General features: G+C 45.7%; 1 protein-coding gene and 2 long non-coding RNA genes across 3 annotated transcripts; all 3 read left to right on the plus strand.

Annotated features, from left to right (window-relative positions):
- Positions 1-1,826: 1,826 nt before the first annotated feature.
- On the plus strand, positions 1,827-3,130 carry LOC139323591 (carbohydrate sulfotransferase 5-like). Its single transcript, XM_070953001.1, has one exon. The coding sequence runs from the start codon at positions 1,929-1,931 to the stop codon at positions 3,111-3,113; it is 1,185 nt and encodes a 394-aa protein (XP_070809102.1). The 5' UTR covers positions 1,827-1,928; the 3' UTR covers positions 3,114-3,130.
- An 8,551-nt stretch (positions 3,131-11,681) lies between these two features.
- On the plus strand, positions 11,682-13,364 carry LOC139323685 (uncharacterized). Its single transcript, XR_011601007.1, has 2 exons — positions 11,682-11,760; positions 13,029-13,364. It is a non-coding gene; the product is annotated as an uncharacterized lncRNA (long non-coding RNA).
- Positions 13,365-16,725: 3,361 nt separating this feature from the next.
- Positions 16,726-18,408, plus strand: LOC139323684 (uncharacterized). Its single transcript, XR_011601006.1, has 2 exons — positions 16,726-16,804; positions 18,073-18,408. It is a non-coding gene; the product is annotated as an uncharacterized lncRNA (long non-coding RNA).
- The last annotated feature ends 806 nt before the right edge of the window (positions 18,409-19,214 follow it).

Consider the following 19,214-nt stretch of genomic DNA (forward strand, 5'->3'; position numbering starts at 1 on the left):
TCAGCCCTAAATAGCTGTTTGTGGATATATGCATAACGATTATCTTTTGAGAACTGAGTGCAACAAAAATTTATTTCAATGTATGCTGGTTAGCGTACATTTAAAGTGACAGAGTTTTTATTCTCTATTCTATTCTTATTCTATTAAAACATTTCAACTCGTTGCAAGTTGAGGCCAGGCCTGAACCATTCCCTCCTTATCCCTTTGTGCTAAGAAATAAACAGCACCTTAATTATGTGACTGTTTATTAACATATAAATGTAATTGGACTAAGGCTAAATAAATTGGGCCATGGGTCATCTTTCCACTAAAGAGGAAAGCAGAACTTCTCCCACAAAACTTTTGGCGTCACCTGGTGAAGCCGCCTTTGTGGATTTAAGGACTAGGGTGAGAGAGGCTTCCTTTTCTCAACTGGGTCTAAGGCTTCCCACGGAGAGCCTCTGCCAACCCCTCTGCTTTAACTCCTGCACGGACAGGTTTGCCGCTGCGGGATGGCCGGCTGCGGTGGGGCTGGAGGGAGGGAGCCTGTCCATTGGGCACCCCTCCAGGAGGGAAGAAGTGGCCCACCGCCTCCACCCTCCATAGGGCTTGTCCCTGATTGGCGCCTCCCCCGCAGCCGTAGAAGAGAGGCCACGTCTGAATGCTGCTCATTGTACTTGGAGCCGGCGCCGCAGCCTCACCTTCCTGCCGCCTCCGGACTAGCCGCGACCTCTTTAATCGGCCGCCGGCAGTTACTGAGGTTAGTGGCCGGGATGGGTCGGTGCCGGGCGGGTGTAGCGGTTGGGAAACAGGAGGCTGCAGTTCCAGGTGTCGGGATGAGCGACGGTCGTGGCGCGCCCTCTTCCTCCGACCGGGGCGCGGAGCTTCTTCCTTACGGATATCTATCCAGCTAGTTTAGCAGATGCGCTGGCAGACAGTCGCGCCTGCAGTACCGGGCGCCATGCAAACCTCGAGGGCACGGGTGCCGAGCGTCCGCACCGGCACCGGCACCGGCACCTTGGCGCCGGCCGGCACAATTCTCAACAGCTGCACTATTGCAAGCGCGGAATCCCGCCTCCGCTCCGCGATTTTAGGCTAAATTTCAGGGCCGGGCGGGGCCGACTTCCGAATCCCAAACCTAGGGGGAACGGCTGCACCTTAAACGAGCCCCCCTCCCTTCAAAAACAGTTGCCGAGAGATTTTTGCGCAAGAACCCTGTGAAGACTTTTTCCGAACAGCCCTTAGACTTATATACCGCTTCATAGTCCATTACTGCCGTCTCTAAGCGATTTTGTTTGTCCCCAACAATCCGAGTCCTCATTTTACCGACCTCGGAAGGATGGAAGGCTGAGTCAACCTTGAGCGGATTAGCGTGGAAGGAATCAAACTCCTGGCAATAGGAGCAGAGTTAGCCTGCGATCCTGCATTCTAACCACTGGGCCGCCACGCCTCTTACGTATTTAAAAATCTTGTACCCAAGAAAATTTTTCTTGTAAAAATCTTGTACCCAAAGAGCAATTATTTCCCATTTGTATTTTACTTGCTTTATGAGGGTTAAAGGAAACCTGAACCCCAAACCCTTCAGTTTGTTCACTCCTGTAATATTAGAGAGAGGCTGAATTCTATCCATATGAGTTTTAAGGCTGTGTAGAGGAAAATATACTTCCATTGTTTCCAGAGTAAATAATGCATATAAATTGGAATAGCAGAATTATTATCTAACTTGTTTATTAACACCCCATACGCATTTCTTTTAGCTTTTCTCATCATTGTGGATCCATGACACAGTAATCTGGGATTCTCCATACAATTCACCCCAATTATCCACCCCAATCTGTAATTTGTAAAACTGCTAAAGCATAATTCCATCAAGTCGATGCTTTAAAAAGTGGTGATCACTTTCTCTCCAACATTCCATACTCGGACAGTCATACTCGGCTTCACCCAGGATGCTGAGGCTCCGCCTTTCCAATGCCACAGTTGCAATTATCTTGGCAATCCAGACAGGATTTCTAGTCTTTCTATATACTCAACAAGATGGCTTCATTCCTCAGTCTATGGAAAAACCTGCCCAGGTGCACATCCTCATCCTTTCCTCTTGGAGGTCAGGCTCTTCCTTTGTGGGACAACTCTTCAGTCAGCATCCCAATGTCTTCTATCTAATGGAGCCAGCCTGGCACGTGTGGGCAAACATGTACCAAAACAGTGCCAAGGTCTTGCACATGGCAGTGCGGGATCTCATCCGGTCTGTCTTCAAGTGTGACATGTCAGTGTTTGATGCCTACATGCCCTGGAAGAGAAACAGAAATTTGTCTGATCTGTTCCAGTGGGCCGTGAGCCGGGCATTATGCACAAGGCCTGCTTGTGAATTCTTCCAAAGGACTGATATTACTGGGGAAAGCGCTTGCAAAACTCTCTGTGGCAAGTATCCTTTCAGTAAAGTAGAAGAGGCCTGCAAGACCTATAGCCATGTTGTCCTAAAGGAAGTCCGTTTCTTTGACCTTAAAGTCCTCTATCCACTCCTCGCTGACACCTCCCTGAATCTCAAAATCATCCATCTGGTCCGTGACCCCAGGGCTGTCCTGAAATCTCGGGAACAATCTGTCAAAGCCCTTGCCCGCGACAGTGGAATAATTCTGGGCATAAATAGCAGCAGAGTGGATGACAGTGGTTTTAAAGTCCTGCAGGAGATTTGTAGAAGCCACGTTCAGATCTATGAAACAGCTAGTCAGAAGCCTCCATTATTTTTAAAAGATCGTTATTTATTGATCCGATTTGAAGACATTGTGCGGGATCCTTTAATGGAAATTACTGCAATGTATACATTTACAGATCTTCCATTGACGCAGAAGCTTGAAAATTGGATCTATAATATTACACACGGACAAGGACCAAGTAAGAAGAAAGAAGCTTTCCAGATCACTTCTCGAGATGCACTCAATGTTTCCCAGGCATGGAGAAATGTTCTTTCATTCCAGAAAGTCCAAAAAGTGCAAGAAGTTTGTAGAGGTGCTTTAAATATACTTGGTTATCAATTTGTAAATTCTGAGAAAGAGCAGAAAGATTTGTCTTTAGATCTAATATTACCACATCAGAGAACACAATTTCGCTGGGCATTGTTTCGTGAAAACTAAATCCTATATTCCCTTGTTCATTTATCAAATAACTTGAAAAGATTTGTTGGTTTCGGTACATCTGAGTTCTCTTAGAACTTCATTTTATCAAGCCAAGGAACTGTATGTTTTTTGCTTTTTCAAATTAATAACGCATAATTTCCAGACTATTTTTCATCTGCACACGGTTATAATTTTGATATGCTACCAAATGCCTTGCTTTTTGTTTTTCTAAGCTCTTTTTCATACGCAGGACTGCAATATTACTGATAAAGAACGCTCGGTTGGAGAATTTGTCGCTCTGAAATGTTAATGCACTCAAACTTCTAGGTGCCCCAGAGAACAACGGGAATAGAAATCCAGCGATTGGAAGGATTTATTTCATTACCTATTTTTACAAACTGTATCTCCTTTATTTGTGTACCCCAACATGCCACAGTTCTAAAATTGTCTCTGCATTTACTGTGTTTCCCTGAAAATAAGACCCCGTCTTAAATTTTTTGGAAGCCTGAAATAAGCGCTTGGCCTTATGGCCATGCGCTCAAAAGCCCGATTGGGCTTATTATCAGGAGATGTCTTATTTTGGGGGAAACAGGATATTATACTATTTTTTTTAAAATATGGGCATCCCTGATTATCTGTAATAGCGAGGATTAGTCTCTCATAGAAAATGTAATTTTTTTGCTATGTAGTTGGAAATCAATATTCCCGAATTAATATTCTTGGGCATATTTTTATCATATTGAAAGTAGCATTATCCCACAGTGAGCAGATGAATATTACAAATATGTGCAGTTTATTTATGTTATACGCTAGCGTAACAAATGGGGTTGACACCACAGATCATATCTGGAACATTTGTGTGTTTAGTTTCTCGCGTTATCTATGTAGATACCCTAGTAATCTCTTTATACTACCTCTGCGCTAGGCTTTGCCGGTAAGGAGCTGGGAATAAAAAATAATTTAGATTGGAGAAGGAAGAGGAGGAGGGGGGGGGTTGGGGAGGGGAGGGGAGGATTGGCAAATATGGAGTCGGCAGATGGGAAAGTCATAAAAAGTACCCAGGAGGTTCATGGGAAGAGAAGGGGGTTGAAAGTGGAGATGATGGTTGGCAGCTAAGATTACCAACAGGCATTTAATTCTAACGGTTGTTGAAGATAGACTATTGATTTTAATTCAGAGAAAAGGTGGCGGATCTTGCTTGAAAAGAGGGGGCTGTTTCTGTTGAAGGCTCGTTACTTCTTAAACAATCATAAACAACTGAAAAAATTATCGTAATGGTTAGTATTAAATTTAAATCTCACTAAACATTAAATGTAATCATAATTCAGTTAATGCCAATCAAAATCACATTAATTTCTATTTGTTCCATCATCGAGGCAGTTTAAATTGGTATAAAAAGGATAGAAAATTCTAAGCTAAGGGATCACTGCAATTCATATCAATCTTAAATGTTGGAATAAATTACAAACAAAAAGATTGGCAGAAGCAAAGTTTTAGCACCTGGGTAAACGCTGGAGAACGGGGGAAGAAGAGCCTTTCTCTGAAGTTTGCCTTTCCCCCTTTGGGACAACGCAAGAGAGAAAACCACCGCCCGCAATCTCCCTACCAGAAGGCCCGGCTCCTGGCAATGGCGGAATTTCCCAAAGGCCTGTTTTGCTGTGCAGGTTCACAGCTGTGCAAGGGGGCGGGGGTAAAAATTGCCCAATAGTCACGAAGCCATTGACGGTTCCGAAGGACATTGCTGGGATCTTTAGTTTTGCCCAGAAGGCAGTCAGTCATGCTCAATAAAGCGTGGACATGAAATGTAAGAGTTGAGGTTCATCCGCTTAAAAATTGTGATCTTAGTAAAGTTAACACCTCTTGCTGATTTTGATCTTTTAATTGTAGAAATTCAGCTCAGCGGGTTTTTAAAAAATTGGTAAACAAGAAGTTGTCTTTTCAGCAACTACACAATAGAAAACAGATACTGAAAGTCCTCACACCTTTCAAGATAAATGCAAACCTAACTCAGAGAGAGTAGCGTAGCCAAGAAATTTATCACTCATGGAATGTTATTCAGAAAGAATACTTTGTCGATTAAACCTCACAGGCAATCTATATATTGTATTGTTTGATCCCTTACTTATGCATCACACGTACACAATGTACGTATCGTTTGTTTCTTTACGCTATAACAACTCGACCTGTACACTTTTAGCTTTGCCTGAATTTCTTGGTGATTTTTATTTTCAAGAAACCAAGAAGCCCCTTTGCAAAGGTAAAGGTGCATGTTTTCTCTCCCAAATTCGGGGAATAACTCCATGCCCACTCAGGGGGCCTGGGTTTTGAGACAACGCTCGGTTCCCAGCAATCGAGAGGTCCCTTTTTCAGTTGCACATTTTAAGGAACTTGATACTTATCTGTCTTGCTTTCCCTTTTTAATTTGAACTCATGTAAAAGATACGTACTGATATTTATAGATTTCAGAAAGGGGAGAATAACGCCTGCATACTCACACATAAGTAAAAGATGTCGGGTTACTTCTTTGCATCTTTGGCGTAGGAAGAAATGTCCATCTGGGTTCAGTTCCAAGTGGGGAGAAAGACACCGGAAACACGGAGGCTGCTTGGAAGGATGGTTTAATGGTGAAGCAGAATGACCAAGCACGTGTGATTCTGGGTAGTTGACCACACGGAGTGGAGAGAGAGATACATTTATTTTATACCTTCTCTCGGGCCATGCCCTAGAGCTTCCTGTTCCTGTGCAAGGGCAGGTATCCCATTGGTTGCTGTAGGGGTCATGTGCAAATCCTAGGAGTCTGAGATAAGTCTGATTGAACGGTGGATTGATGTAACATCCCTAGGCGATGCAGCGAACCCTGCTATTAGATGGGTAGAAGGCTAATCCTATCATGTCCTGAGGGTTATGTCTTAATCCCACCGGCCTGGAGCCGAAGGGGGGAGGCAGGGAGCTGCATTGTCTTTAAAAACGTATTTCTCCTTTTCTCATCCAGGGAAATATAATACTCTGCCTTTTCAGTATTTCCTAAAATATTTCATTCTTCTAGGAGAGGGGTGGGTGCTAACTTTCTTCACTGGGGAAACGTAGAGCTGGAGACTTAGCTAACATCCTACATTTATATAATAAAATTACTTTTTTTGTAATACCTTCGAAAAGCACTGCTGGTTTCCATGTCCAATATACAAGTAGTCCTCAATTTATGACAATCGAGCCCCCAATTTTTCTCAGTAGGCAAGACCCAAAAGGGGACACACGAGCCTGGCATAAACACATGCCAGTCACCAAGCATCCCAATTTTGATCACGTGACCATGGGAATGCCATAAGTCTGAAAAAGTCACACTCTTCATTGCCGTTGTAGCTAAACGTTCACTAAATGAACTATTGAACTATTGTTAAAGGGTAGCAATTCAGCTTCCCAAGGGGGGAAGACGGTTCAACAGCAGCAATTAGCCAACGGGAAAAGGAACAATTTACCAAAATATAGAAAAAAAAAGGTAAAAATGCTTTTTATGCACAATTATGTTTTATCATTTAGGAAAAAACAAAACGGAGGGCAACCTGCCGATAATCGCTCGCCTCCCACTTTTGCCCAGGATCGCGGAGACCGAGAAGCGAAGCCCCACAATGCAGAGCGGCAGGAAAAGCATCACTCCTCTATCCTCCTCTTAAGGGGATGATCCGCTTCCGTTGATCTTGTCTGCATGGCTGCTGACTTCTTTATTTACTTCTTTCTTTCTTTATTAAAACCTTACGATTAATATTAACAGGCCATCATAGGCCTTCTTAACTCGGTTTAAGGCTTTTGCAGGATTTTTTTCCTGTTCCTTTGATGCAGCAAACTGCATCGTTGCCTATTACAGGTAATAAGGCGTTAATAATAAAGATACAGGATAATAACTTTAAAATCCCATTAAAAATGTTTCTTTCTTTTTGTGGCCACAATACCTGCTTTGACCACCGGATGGCACATTTTTCTAGACGCGCATCTACGACCAGGATCTACAATGCAACCTGCAGGTCATTCTGTTTGTGGGTCTTGCACCAAACACACTTCCCAGACAGGTTGCGGCCTTGCACACGGTCCTGTCCGGAGATGATGATCGTCCTCTGTCTCATAACTCAGGGATTCGGTGGTTTCTTAAAGGGGCAGCCAACCTTCGCCCCCCCCCCTTGTCCATCACTATCTGACTCGGGACTTTTCCCTGGTTCTTCAAGTACTCATGTCATCCCTCTTTGAACCATTGGGCTCCATCAGCCTTCGTCTTCTGACGCTCAAAGTCGCCTTCCTGGTAGCAATAACCTCTGCAAGACGTGTTACTAATGCTAAGACGTTAGCATTAACATGGAGGCCATACTAGGTTTTTTTTTTTTTTTTTTTTTTTTTTATTTGATTTATATGCCGCCCTTCTCCGAAGACTCAGGGCGGCTTACAATGTGCTCAGCAATAGCCTTCATCCTTTTGTATATTTATACAAAGTCAGCTTATTGCCCCCACAACTGGGTCCTCATTTCACCTACCTTAGAAAGGATGGAAGGCTGAGTCAACCTTGAGCCTTGGCGAGATTCGAACCCTGCAGTAATTGCAGGCAGCTGGTCTTAATAAGCTTAATAACAGGGTGCTTTAAACCCCTGTACCACCAAGGCTCTTTTTGATGGCCTTTGATGGTTAGGGTTAGGGGTTAGGGGTTAGGGTTTAGGGTTTAGGCTTAGGGGTTAGGGGTTAGGGGTTGGGTTAGGGGCTAGGGGTTAGTGTGTTAGGGTTAGGGTTAGGGTTCTCCACACAGCCTACCACCACGATAAAGTAATATCTCTATACCTTCAAAGCTATTGCTAAGGGACAGAAAACAGTGCCCTCCTGTGGCCCAAGCAGATATAGCAGCCACAAAAAAAACCCTTTTTAATAGCATTTAAAGATTATTATTCTGTCTCTTTATTATTAAAAGCCTTATTAATATTAATAGAGCAACGGGAGGCCCAGGAGCTCCATAACAGGCAAAAAGAAAGAATCTTGCTTCAAAAGCCTTAACCTGAGGTCAAAAGGTCTACAACGGTCTCCACGCTAACGTTGACAGAAAACAGCGCCATCATGCGGTCCAAGCAGGGATCGCAGCAATCAAAAGAAAGAAACTTTTTAAATGGAATTTTAGGGTTGTTATTCTTTATTATTATATTATTAATATTATTAATATCAATAGGCCATCACAGGCCTTCTCAACTCCGGTTAAGGCTTTTGAAGCGGGATTTCTTTTCCAGTTCCTGTGTTGCAGCAAAAGGGCCTCCCGTTGCTTTAATAAATATTAATAAGACGTTAACAATAAAGATACAGGATAACCTTAAAATCCCATGAAAAGGGTTTCTTTTTGCAGCCGCAGTACCTGTTTTGGCCACACCAGGGCAGTTTTCCGTGCCATGACTTTAAAGTTATGGCTAAGGTGCAGAAAATCGTGCCCTCCTGTGGTCAAAGCAGGTATCGCAGCCACAAAAAGAAAGAAACCTTTTCGATGGCATTTTAAGATTCTTCTGTGCCCGTTCCGCAACCGTGGAGAAAACAGCGCCCTCCTGTGGTCCAAGAAGGAATAGCAGCCACAAAAAAACCCCTTTTTAATAGCATTTAAAGATTATTATTGTGTATAAGAGGGAAAAAGAAAGAATCTTGCTTCAAAAGTCTTAACCTGAGGTCAAAAGGTCTAAAACGGCCTCCACGCTAACGTAGAAAGAAAACAGCGCCATCGTGCGGTCCAAGCAGGGATCGCAGCCACCAAAAGAAAGAAACTTTTTAAATGGAGTTTAATGGAATTTTCTTCACTTTAGCGATAACTTTGAAGTCATGGGACAGAAAACTGTGCCATCCTGTGGTCAAAGCCGGTATCGCAGCCACAAAAAGAAATCAACCTTTTCGATGGCATTTTAAGATTCTTCTGTGCCCGTTCCGCAACCCTGGAGAAAACAGTGCCCTCCTGTGGTCCAAGAAGGAATAGCAGGCAGAAAAAAAACTTTTTAATAGCATTTAAAGATTATTATTCTGTCTTTATTATTAAAAGCCTTATTAATATTAATAGAGCAACGGGAGGCCCAGGAGCTCCATAACAGGCAAAAAGAAAGAATCTTGCTTCAAAAGCCTTCACCTGAGGTCAAAAGGTCTACAACGGCCTCCACGCTAACGTTGACAGAAAACAGCGCCATCGTGCGGTCCAGGCAGGGATCGCAGCCACCAAAAGAAAGAAACTTTTTAAATGGAGTTTTAGGGTTGTTATGCTATTCCTTCTTGGACCACAGGAGGGCACTGTTTTGTCCAGGGTTGCGGAACTGGCACAGAAGAATTTTAAAATATCATCGAAAAGGTTTATTTGTTTTTGCGGCCGCGATACCTGTTCTGGCCACACGAAGGCACAGTTTTCCGTCCCATGATTTCAAAGTTATCGCTAAGGTGCAGAAAATTGTGCCATCCTGTGGTCAAAGCCGGTATCGCAGCCACAAAAAGAAATCAACCTTTTCGATGGCATTTTAAGATTCTTCTGTGCCCGTTCCGCAACCCTGGAGAAAACAGTGCCCTCCTGTGGTCCAAGAAGGAATAGCAGGCAGAAAAAAAACTTTTTAATAGCATTTAAAGATTATTATTCTGTCTTTATTATTAAAAGCCTTATTAATATTAATAGAGCAACGGGAGGCCCAGGAGCTCCATAACAGGCAAAAAGAAAGAATCTTGCTTCAAAAGCCTTCACCTGAGGTCAAAAGGTCTACAACGGCCTCCACGCTAACGTTGACAGAAAATAGCGCCATCGTGCGGTCCAAACAGGGATCGCAGCCACCAAAAGAAAGAAACTTTTTAAATGGAGTTGTAGGGTTGTTATTCTTTATTATTAAAACTTTAATAATATTAATAGGCCATCACAGGCCTTCTTAACTCCGGTTAAGGCTTTTGAAGCGATATTTCTTTTCCAGTTCTTGTGTTGCAGCAAACGGCCTCCCGTTGCTTTAATAAATATTAATAAGACGTTAATAATAAAGATACAGGATAATAACCTTAAAATCCCATGAAAAGGGTTTCTTTTTGCAGCCGCAGTACCCGTTTTGGCCACACGAGGGCACAGTTTTCCGTCCCGTGACTTCAAAGTTATCGCTAAGGTGCAGAAAATTGTGCCCTCCTGTGGTCAAAGCAGGTATCGCAGCCACAAAAAGAAATCAACCTTTTCGATGACATTTTAAGATTGTTATCTGTACGTATTGAAGTTATTCTTCCGTGCCAGTTCCGCAACCCTGGAGAAAACAGCGCCATCCAGTGGTCCAAGAGGGAATAGCAGGTTTTCAGGGCTGCTCTTTTACCCTTTACCTTTATTCCAACTTTTCTTCTCCCCTTCTTTTCCTTCCTCTCCTCCTACTTCCTTCGTTATTCCTTTGTTCTTCCTCTCCTTCTCTTTCCTACTTCCCCTTCCCTTCCCCCACTCCTCTACTCCTCTTTCCCCTCCCTTTTCTTCCTCTCCTTTCCCCTTTCTTCTTTCTCCTGTTCTCTCCTGTCCTCTGTTCTCCCTTCCCCTCTCTCCTGTCGTTTCCCTTCCCAGTTCAATCCTTTAGGGTTTAGGGTTTAGGGTTAGGGTTTCGTTTCGTCTCGTTTCCTGACTTCCGGTGGGACCGGAATCCGTTGGCCAGCATGTGCATGCACGCTGGAGTTGAGCTAGGGCAACACTCGCATGCCCACCAATGTGGCTCCGCATGCCACAGGTTCACCATCACGGGACTAGAGCTTCCCATCTCCTCCCAAGGGAAGGGAAAGGAGGCACGGGGCAGGCAAGCCTGCAGGCTCCGGCACCCGTTCTCAGGACCTTTAGTTATCGCTTAGAGCTCTTCGCAGGTAACCCCGGCCTGCATTTTATGGAAAGAAGCTGGGGAGGGGAGCTTTTGCGCAGGGCCGTTGACACCATTGGGTGATGCGAAACATCAAAATCCAAGGGAAACCATTAGAATGTTGTTGTTGTTGTGTGTGTGCTTATCTACATATACCCAGCTATTTTAGAGACATAATACCATACCACTTTTGACAATAAAGTTTCAGCCAATAGAAACTTCTGGCTGAATGATTCCAACACTTTAGGAAGTGTTTGACCGAGGAGCATTCGGGCGAACGCTCCATGGATGGAGAATGGAGCCGGAAGCCCTGCCGTGTTGCAGTTTGAAGCACCCGTGGGTGTGGGCAGAGATTAATCCACTCCGTCTTGAGAAAGAGCGCCTGTTTGGTGGATAGGAGAGTCTCGGGGCCTCTCGGTAGAGGTAGGCCGGTTGTGTTGCTTTTTGGAAGTAGTCCGACTCTTGTTAAGAAGGACTGCCGTTTTTCGCAATCAAGTTGTCACACTTTAAAAAGAAATAATAAGTGCAAATTTTATATCCTGAATTGGAAACACGCATCTTACGATTAGTCACTTTAATAGGGAGATTACCAAGAAAAATATAATCCGTAAAAATACTATACACGTGTGAAATGTATGTTAGTCTATTTAAGACTAAGGATGAGAGCAGGGCCCGAGGGATCAAGCCAGGGAGGCGTTTCCACACGCCCCGATCAGCTCTCTCCTCCTTCTCTCCTCCGGCAGACCCCTACGACCAAGCAACGATCGCCAAGGAGGAGGGGAAAGAAGAGGAGCCCGAGCCCTTTCAGAAGATCGGTCCAAGTACGATCGACGGAGTTTGCAACTTAAGTCATTCACTAGCTTTCAGTGTTTCAGAGCTGAGGTTTCAGGCCCAAGCCAGGGATGGAGCGTTTCTCGCAAAGGCAGGAAGCTCTCACTAGTCCAACAGAAAGAGGACATTCTTTGCCTGTGCGGGACCCGGACTCCATTCCTCTGGGCACGGCCGGTGACAAGTCGGAAAATCTTCCTCGGATGTATCTTTCACCGGGGTTTGTTTAAGGAGCACCGATAGCAACCGCTAGGTTTTCCAAGGCGTAGCAGGCAGAATAACGGTATCAGGTCTGCTCGTCGGTCCATCTGTCCCACGACTATCGGCACCGACCGGCTGCAGGGCTCTGAACATCCGTTCAAGCAGAGGGGTTTTTCCCAGCCCTTCCCTGGAAACGCAGGGGTGAACCCGGACCTTTTGCACGCAAAGCAACAGCTCGAACTCGGACCGTGGCCATCCGTCAGGAGACAAGCCACCCGCTTGCAAATAGCACTCCTAAGTAAACCCAAAAATTAATCTTCCACGTTTGACATAGAGAAGAAACAAACACGGTCGAGTCGGGGAATTATAAAATTATTCTTGCTTCACGTTACATACTTTTATAAGCATCTGGTTAAAACAATCCAATTTGGCCAAAGTATTTAGATGTAAATACTTTATTGCAAAGAGAAGGAATTAAGCGCACGTTATTTATTTTAATAATTATATTCAGAGCTAGGAAAAACATTCCACTTGCATGTCTCGTGACTTAATTTTAGAATTCACAAAGAGCTGTTCATGAAAGGGGAAGATATTGTCTAAGTATTGTCCTCTGGGATAAAAAAAAGGACGTTACCTTGTTTTCTTCGGGAATAGGGTGAAATTGAGGGTGGGGAGCGATATTAAAACTAGAAATTGATCACGATCTGAGATGATAATACCCCTCGTAAGCGGTGATGAGAGCGCGACTCGGCCTTTGGTGTCTGCGACGGTTTATACAGCCCTCTCCCAAACGCTCCTTCCGCAAAAGGAAGTCTAGCCTCTGTAGCAGCCGTGTCTTTTCAGCCTCTCTCCAGGAAAGAGAGCTGGGGCAAAAGAGAGGAAACAGTTACCATGAAGGTGGGCGCCCAGGGCCCCCTCGGTCAAGAAAACTTGGAACTCATCTCACGAGGTCACGTGGGAAACGTCTAGCCTGCTATGCTCTGAATTGAGATCCACGTTTGGGTCAAGGGTTTTTGGGAAAACCTTTTCTCCTTCTGAAAATTGTTTTCTTCCTTTGTAGAAACAGGCAACTATACCTGTGAATTCCGTGGCAAGCAGTACAAGTACTCCACGCCATCCCAGGAACACGCGGCCCTTCACGCACCAATCCACGAGTATCCAGCGGAGACACAGCAACCGGGGAGACCCCGGGATCCAGGATCTTTCAAGGCAGAGGCCCATCGCACCTCTAAAGCGATCACGAGGGAGAGACCAGTACCGGCATATCTCCCTGATAGCTGTCCTTTGGGGATATACTTTGAGAGAAGGAGTTGTTCATATTTCAGTGCCAATAGTCAGGCCAGATTGCCTATAATTGTTAATGCTATCTTAAACTGTAAATAAAATTATACCTGTATTTTGCAGTTTACACCTTTTTGACAATGTAGATTTTTCAGCTGGACCCATCCCCTGCTTAAGGCTTCTATAAGATACCGTAGCTGTTTCTTCTCCGTAAATTGAAATATTCAAAAGGGCGGGAACCCCATTCGCTTACCGGTTGCAGCCATCCCCTTCCAAGGACCGGCCCCTCGGTCCCATTCTCCTCCCCGCACCCGTCCCTAGTCCGAGGGACCGCCTCTGTCCTCCACCACCTCTTCCGCCAGGCCACCCGGGCTCCTTTGCCCTCCGAATCTGCAGCGGCAGTCTTGACACTCTTACTCAGTTAAAGCCTGCTCGGATTTTGCTTTTCATTGGACTGGTTGAAAGGCCAAGACGTAGGACAGGAAAGCCTCCTTCAGCTGAAGCATCTATCCCTCATCGCCCCAGGCAGCACGTAGCCTCACGACAAAGAGTCCCCTCCATCGTCCCCCCTTTCAGTCCATTGAGGTCGGTGGCCATCCCCTCGTCCCCACGGAAGCTGATTCTGCACGTTAACGGTAATTTCTTGAGGTAAGACTTTCTTTGGCCTGTCCTGATCCGTTAGGACTGCTGTTTTGAGGGGGAGAACGGCATCCTCCCCTTCACGTGTGCACCTCAGCATGTGGCTCTTTTTCTAAGACGAATAGCCCCAGTCTTGTAATCTGGGGGTTTTGCGGGCAAGTGCTGTTGCAGAGGCTTCGTAGGGGAATCGGCGGTGTCAAATTCAAGGCATCCTTCTGTCTTCTTACGTTGCGGAGAAGATTGCCCGTAGCCTGCTGATAAGACGACTGTCTTATCAGGGAGACGAACGGCATATACTGTAATTTTTGGCGTATAAGATGCTCTGGAGTATAAGATGCACCTACCTTTTTTGGCGAGGAAAAGAAGAAAAAGAAATCTGCCTCTGCCTCCCAGCAATTTTGCCTCGTTACAGCAAAATAGGCTGCTTTACTTTCATTTTTATTTTCAGCATAGCTTGAGTAGGACAAAAAAAAAAAATGTTCCCAGCCATTTACCTCTTTGCAGCAAGCAGCAGAGGCCAGGCCAAACAGCTGAGAGTCGGGCTGCCGATCCAATGAACTCGTGCTAATTAGGCTGTGCTGAAGCTGAAATGGGCTGTTTCTTCTTGTTGCTTGCTGCAAGGAGGTAAATCGCTGGGAGGCAGAGGTCAAAGGTCAAAGGTTAAAGGTCAGGGGTGTCAAAGGTCGGGTTAGGGGTTAGGGTTTAGGGTTAGGGTTAGGGTTCTCCACACAGCCTACCACCACGATAAAGTAATATCTCTATACCTTCAAAGCTATTGCTAAGGGACAGAAAACAGCGCCCTCCTGTGGCCCAAGCAGATATAGCAGCCAGAAAAAAAACCTTTTTAATAGCATTTAAAGATTATTGTTCTGTCTCTTTATTATTAAAAGCTTTATTAATATTAATAGAGCAACGGGAGGCCCAGGAGCTCCATAACGGGCAAAAAGAAAGAATCTTGCTTCAAAAACCTTCACATGTGGCCAAAAGGTCTACAACGGCCTCCACGCTAAGGTTGACAGAAAACAGCGCCATCGTGCGGTCCAAGCAGGGATCGCAGCCACCAAAAGAAAGAAACTTTTTAAATGGAGTTGTAGGGTTGTTATTCTTTATTATTAAAAGTTTATTAATATCTATAGGCCATCACAGGCCTCCTTAACTGCGGTTAAGGCTTTTGAAGCGAGATTTCTTTTCCAGTTCCTGTGTTGCAGCAAAGGGGCCTCCCGTTGGTTTAATAAATATTAATAAGACGTTAACAATAAAGGTACAGGATAATAACCTTAAAATCCCATGAAAAGGGTTTGTTTTTGCAGCCGCAGTACCCGTTTTGGCCACACGAGGGCACAGTTTTCCGTCCCGTGACTTCAAAGTTATCGCTAAGGTGCAGAAAATTGTGCCCTCCTGTGGTCAAAGCAGGTATCGCAGCCACAAAAAGAAATCAACCTTTTCGATGACATTTTAAGATTGTTATCTGTACGTATTGAAGTTATTCTTCCGTGCCAGTTCCGCAACCCTGGAGAAAACAGCGCCATCCAGTGGTCCAAGAGGGAATAGCAGGTTTTCAGGGCTGCTCTTTTACCCTTTACCTTTATTCCAACTTTTCTTCTCCCCTTCTTTTCCTTCCTCTCCTCCTACTTCCTTCGTTATTCCTTTGTTCTTCCTCTCCTTCTCTTTCCTACTTCCCCTTCCCTTCCCCCACTCCTCTACTCCTCTTTCCCCTCCCTTTTCTTCCTCTCCTTTCCCCTTTCTTCTTTCTCCTGTTCTCTCCTGTCCTCTGTTCTCCCTTCCCCTCTCTCCTGTCGTTTCCCTTCCCAGTTCAATCCTTTAGGGTTTAGGGTTTAGGGTTAGGGTTTCGTTTCGTCTCGTTTCCTGACTTCCGGTGGGACCGGAATCCGTTGGCCAGCATGTGCATGCACGCTGGAGTTGAGCTAGGGCAACACTCGCATGCCCACCAATGTGGCTCCGCATGCCACAGGTTCACCATCACGGGACTAGAGCTTCCCATCTCCTCCCAAGGGAAGGGAAAGGAGGCACGGGGCAGGCAAGCCTGCAGGCTCCGGCACCCGTTCTCAGGACCTTTAGTTATCGCTTAGAGCTCTTCGCAGGTAACCCCGGCCTGCATTTTATGGAAAGAAGCTGGGGAGGGGAGCTTTTGCGCAGGGCCGTTGACACCATTGGGTGATGCGAAACATCAAAATCCAAGGGAAACCATTAGAATGTTGTTGTTGTTGTGTGTGTGCTTATCTACATATACCCAGCTATTTTAGAGACATAATACCATACCACTTTTGACAATAAAGTTTCAGCCAATAGAAACTTCTGGCTGAATGATTCCAACACTTTAGGAAGTGTTTGACCGAGGAGCATTCGGGCGAACGCTCCATGGATGGAGAATGGAGCCGGAAGCCCTGCCGTGTTGCAGTTTGAAGCACCCGTGGGTGTGGGCAGAGATTAATCCACTCCGTCTTGAGAAAGAGCGCCTGTTTGGTGGATAGGAGAGTCTCGGGGCCTCTCGGTAGAGGTAGGCCGGTTGTGTTGCTTTTTGGAAGTAGTCCGACTCTTGTTAAGAAGGACTGCCGTTTTTCGCAATCAAGTTGTCACACTTTAAAAAGAAATAATAAGTGCAAATTTTATATCCTGAATTGGAAACACGCATCTTACGATTAGTCACTTTAATAGGGAGATTACCAAGAAAAATATAATCCGTAAAAATACTATACACGTGTGAAATGTATGTTAGTCTATTTAAGACTAAGGATGAGAGCAGGGCCCGAGGGATCAAGCCAGGGAGGCGTTTCCACACGCCCCGATCAGCTCTCTCCTCCTTCTCTCCTCCGGCAGACCCCTACGACCAAGCAACGATCGCCAAGGAGGAGGGGAAAGAAGAGGAGCCCGAGCCCTTTCAGAAGATCGGTCCAAGTACGATCGACGGAGTTTGCAACTTAAGTCATTCACTAGCTTTCAGTGTTTCAGAGCTGAGGTTTCAGGCCCAAGCCAGGGATGGAGCGTTTCTCGCAAAGGCAGGAAGCTCTCACTAGTCCAACAGAAAGAGGACATTCTTTGCCTGTGCGGGACCCGGACTCCATTCCTCTGGGCACGGCCGGTGACAAGTCGGAAAATCTTCCTCGGATGTATCTTTCACCGGGGTTTGTTTAAGGAGCACCGATAGCAACCGCTAGGTTTTCCAAGGCGTAGCAGGCAGAATAACGGTATCAGGTCTGCTCGTCGGTCCATCTGTCCCACGACTATCGGCACCGACCGGCTGCAGGGCTCTGAACATCCGTTCAAGCAGAGGGGTTTTTCCCAGCCCTTCCCTGGAAACGCAGGGGTGAACCCGGACCTTTTGCACGCAAAGCAACAGCTCGAACTCGGACCGTGGCCATCCGTCAGGAGACAAGCCACCCGCTTGCAAATAGCACTCCTAAGTAAACCCAAAAATTAATCTTCCACGTTTGACATAGAGAAGAAACAAACACGGTCGAGTCGGGGAATTATAAAATTATTCTTGCTTCACGTTACATACTTTTATAAGCATCTGGTTAAAACAATCCAATTTGGCCAAAGTATTTAGATGTAAATACTTTATTGCAAAGAGAAGGAATTAAGCGCACGTTATTTATTTTAATAATTATATTCAGAGCTAGGAAAAACATTCCACTTGCATGTCTCGTGACTTAATTTTAGAATTCACAAAGAGCTGTTCATGAAAGGGGAAGATATTGTCTAAGTATTGTCCTCTGGGATAAAAAAAAGGACGTTACCTTGTTTTCTTCGGGAATAGGGTGAAATTGAGGGTGGGGAGCGATATTAAAACTAGAAATTGATCACGATCTGAGATGATAATACCCCTCGTAAGCGGTGATGAGAGCGCGACTCGGCCTTTGGTGTCTGCGACGGTTTATACAGCCCTCTCCCAAACGCTCCTTCCGCAAAAGGAAGTCTAGCCTCTGTAGCAGCCGTGTCTTTTCAGCCTCTCTCCAGGAAAGAGAGCTGGGGCAAAAGAGAGGAAACAGTTACCATGAAGGTGGGCGCCCAGGGCCCCCTCGGTCAAGAAAACTTGGAACTCATCTCACGAGGTCACGTGGGAAACGTCTAGCCTGCTATGCTCTGAATTGAGATCCACGTTTGGGTCAAGGGTTTTTGGGAAAACCTTTTCTCCTTCTGAAAATTGTTTTCTTCCTTTGTAGAAACAGGCAACTATACCTGTGAATTCCGTGGCAAGCAGTACAAGTACTCCACGCCATCCCAGGAACACGCGGCCCTTCACGCACCAATCCACGAGTATCCAGCGGAGACACAGCAACCGGGGAGACCCCGGGATCCAGGATCTTTCAAGGCAGAGGCCCATCGCACCTCTAAAGCGATCACGAGGGAGAGACCAGTACCGGCATATCTCCCTGATAGCTGTCCTTTGGGGATATACTTTGAGAGAAGGAGTTGTTCATATTTCAGTGCCAATAGTCAGGCCAGATTGCCTATAATTGTTAATGCTATCTTAAACTGTAAATAAAATTATACCTGTATTTTGCAGTTTACACCTTTTTGACAATGTAGATTTTTCAGCTGGACCCATCCCCTGCTTAAGGCTTCTATAAGATACCGTAGCTGTTTCTTCTCCGTAAATTGAAATATTCAAAAGGGCGGGAACCCCATTCGCTTACCGGTTGCAGCCATCCCCTTCCAAGGACCGGCCCCTCGGTCCCATTCTCCTCCCCGCACCCGTCCCTAGTCCGAGGGACCGCCTCTGTCCTCCACCACCTCTTCCGCCAGGCCACCCGGGCTCCTTTGCCCTCCGAATCTGCAGCGGCAGTCTTGACACTCTTACTCAGTTAAAGCCTGCTCGGATTTTGCTTTTCATTGGACTGGTTGAAAGGCCAAGACGTAGGACAGGAAAGCCTCCTTCAGCTGAAGCATCTATCCCTCATCGCCCCAGGCAGCACGTAGCCTCACGACAAAGAGTCCCCTCCATCGTCCCCCCTTTCAGTCCATTGAGGTCGGTGGCCATCCCCTCGTCCCCACGGAAGCTGATTCTGCACGTTAACGGTAATTTCTTGAGGTAAGACTTTCTTTGGCCTGTCCTGATCCGTTAGGACTGCTGTTTTGAGGGGGAGAACGGCATCCTCCCCTTCACGTGTGCACCTCAGCATGTGGCTCTTTTTCTAAGACGAATAGCCCCAGTCTTGTAATCTGGGGGTTTTGCGGGCAAGTGCTGTTGCAGAGGCTTCGTAGGGGAATCGGCGGTGTCAAATTCAAGGCATCCTTCTGTCTTCTTACGTTGCGGAGAAGATTGCCCGTAGCCTGCTGATAAGACGACTGTCTTATCAGGGAG

Source organism: Pituophis catenifer, unplaced genomic scaffold (assembly GCF_029215685.1).
Source record: "Pituophis catenifer annectens isolate HBS135680 unplaced genomic scaffold, rPitCat1.0.hap2 SCAF_13, whole genome shotgun sequence".
Classification (NCBI taxonomy): domain Eukaryota; kingdom Metazoa; phylum Chordata; class Lepidosauria; order Squamata; family Colubridae; genus Pituophis; species Pituophis catenifer.

What these genes read in the sequence shown, in the direction of transcription:
- LOC139323591 (XM_070953001.1), top strand. Translation starts at nt 1,929, where the DNA reads ATGCTGAGGCTCCGCCTTTCCAATGCCACAGTTGCAATTATCTTGGCA.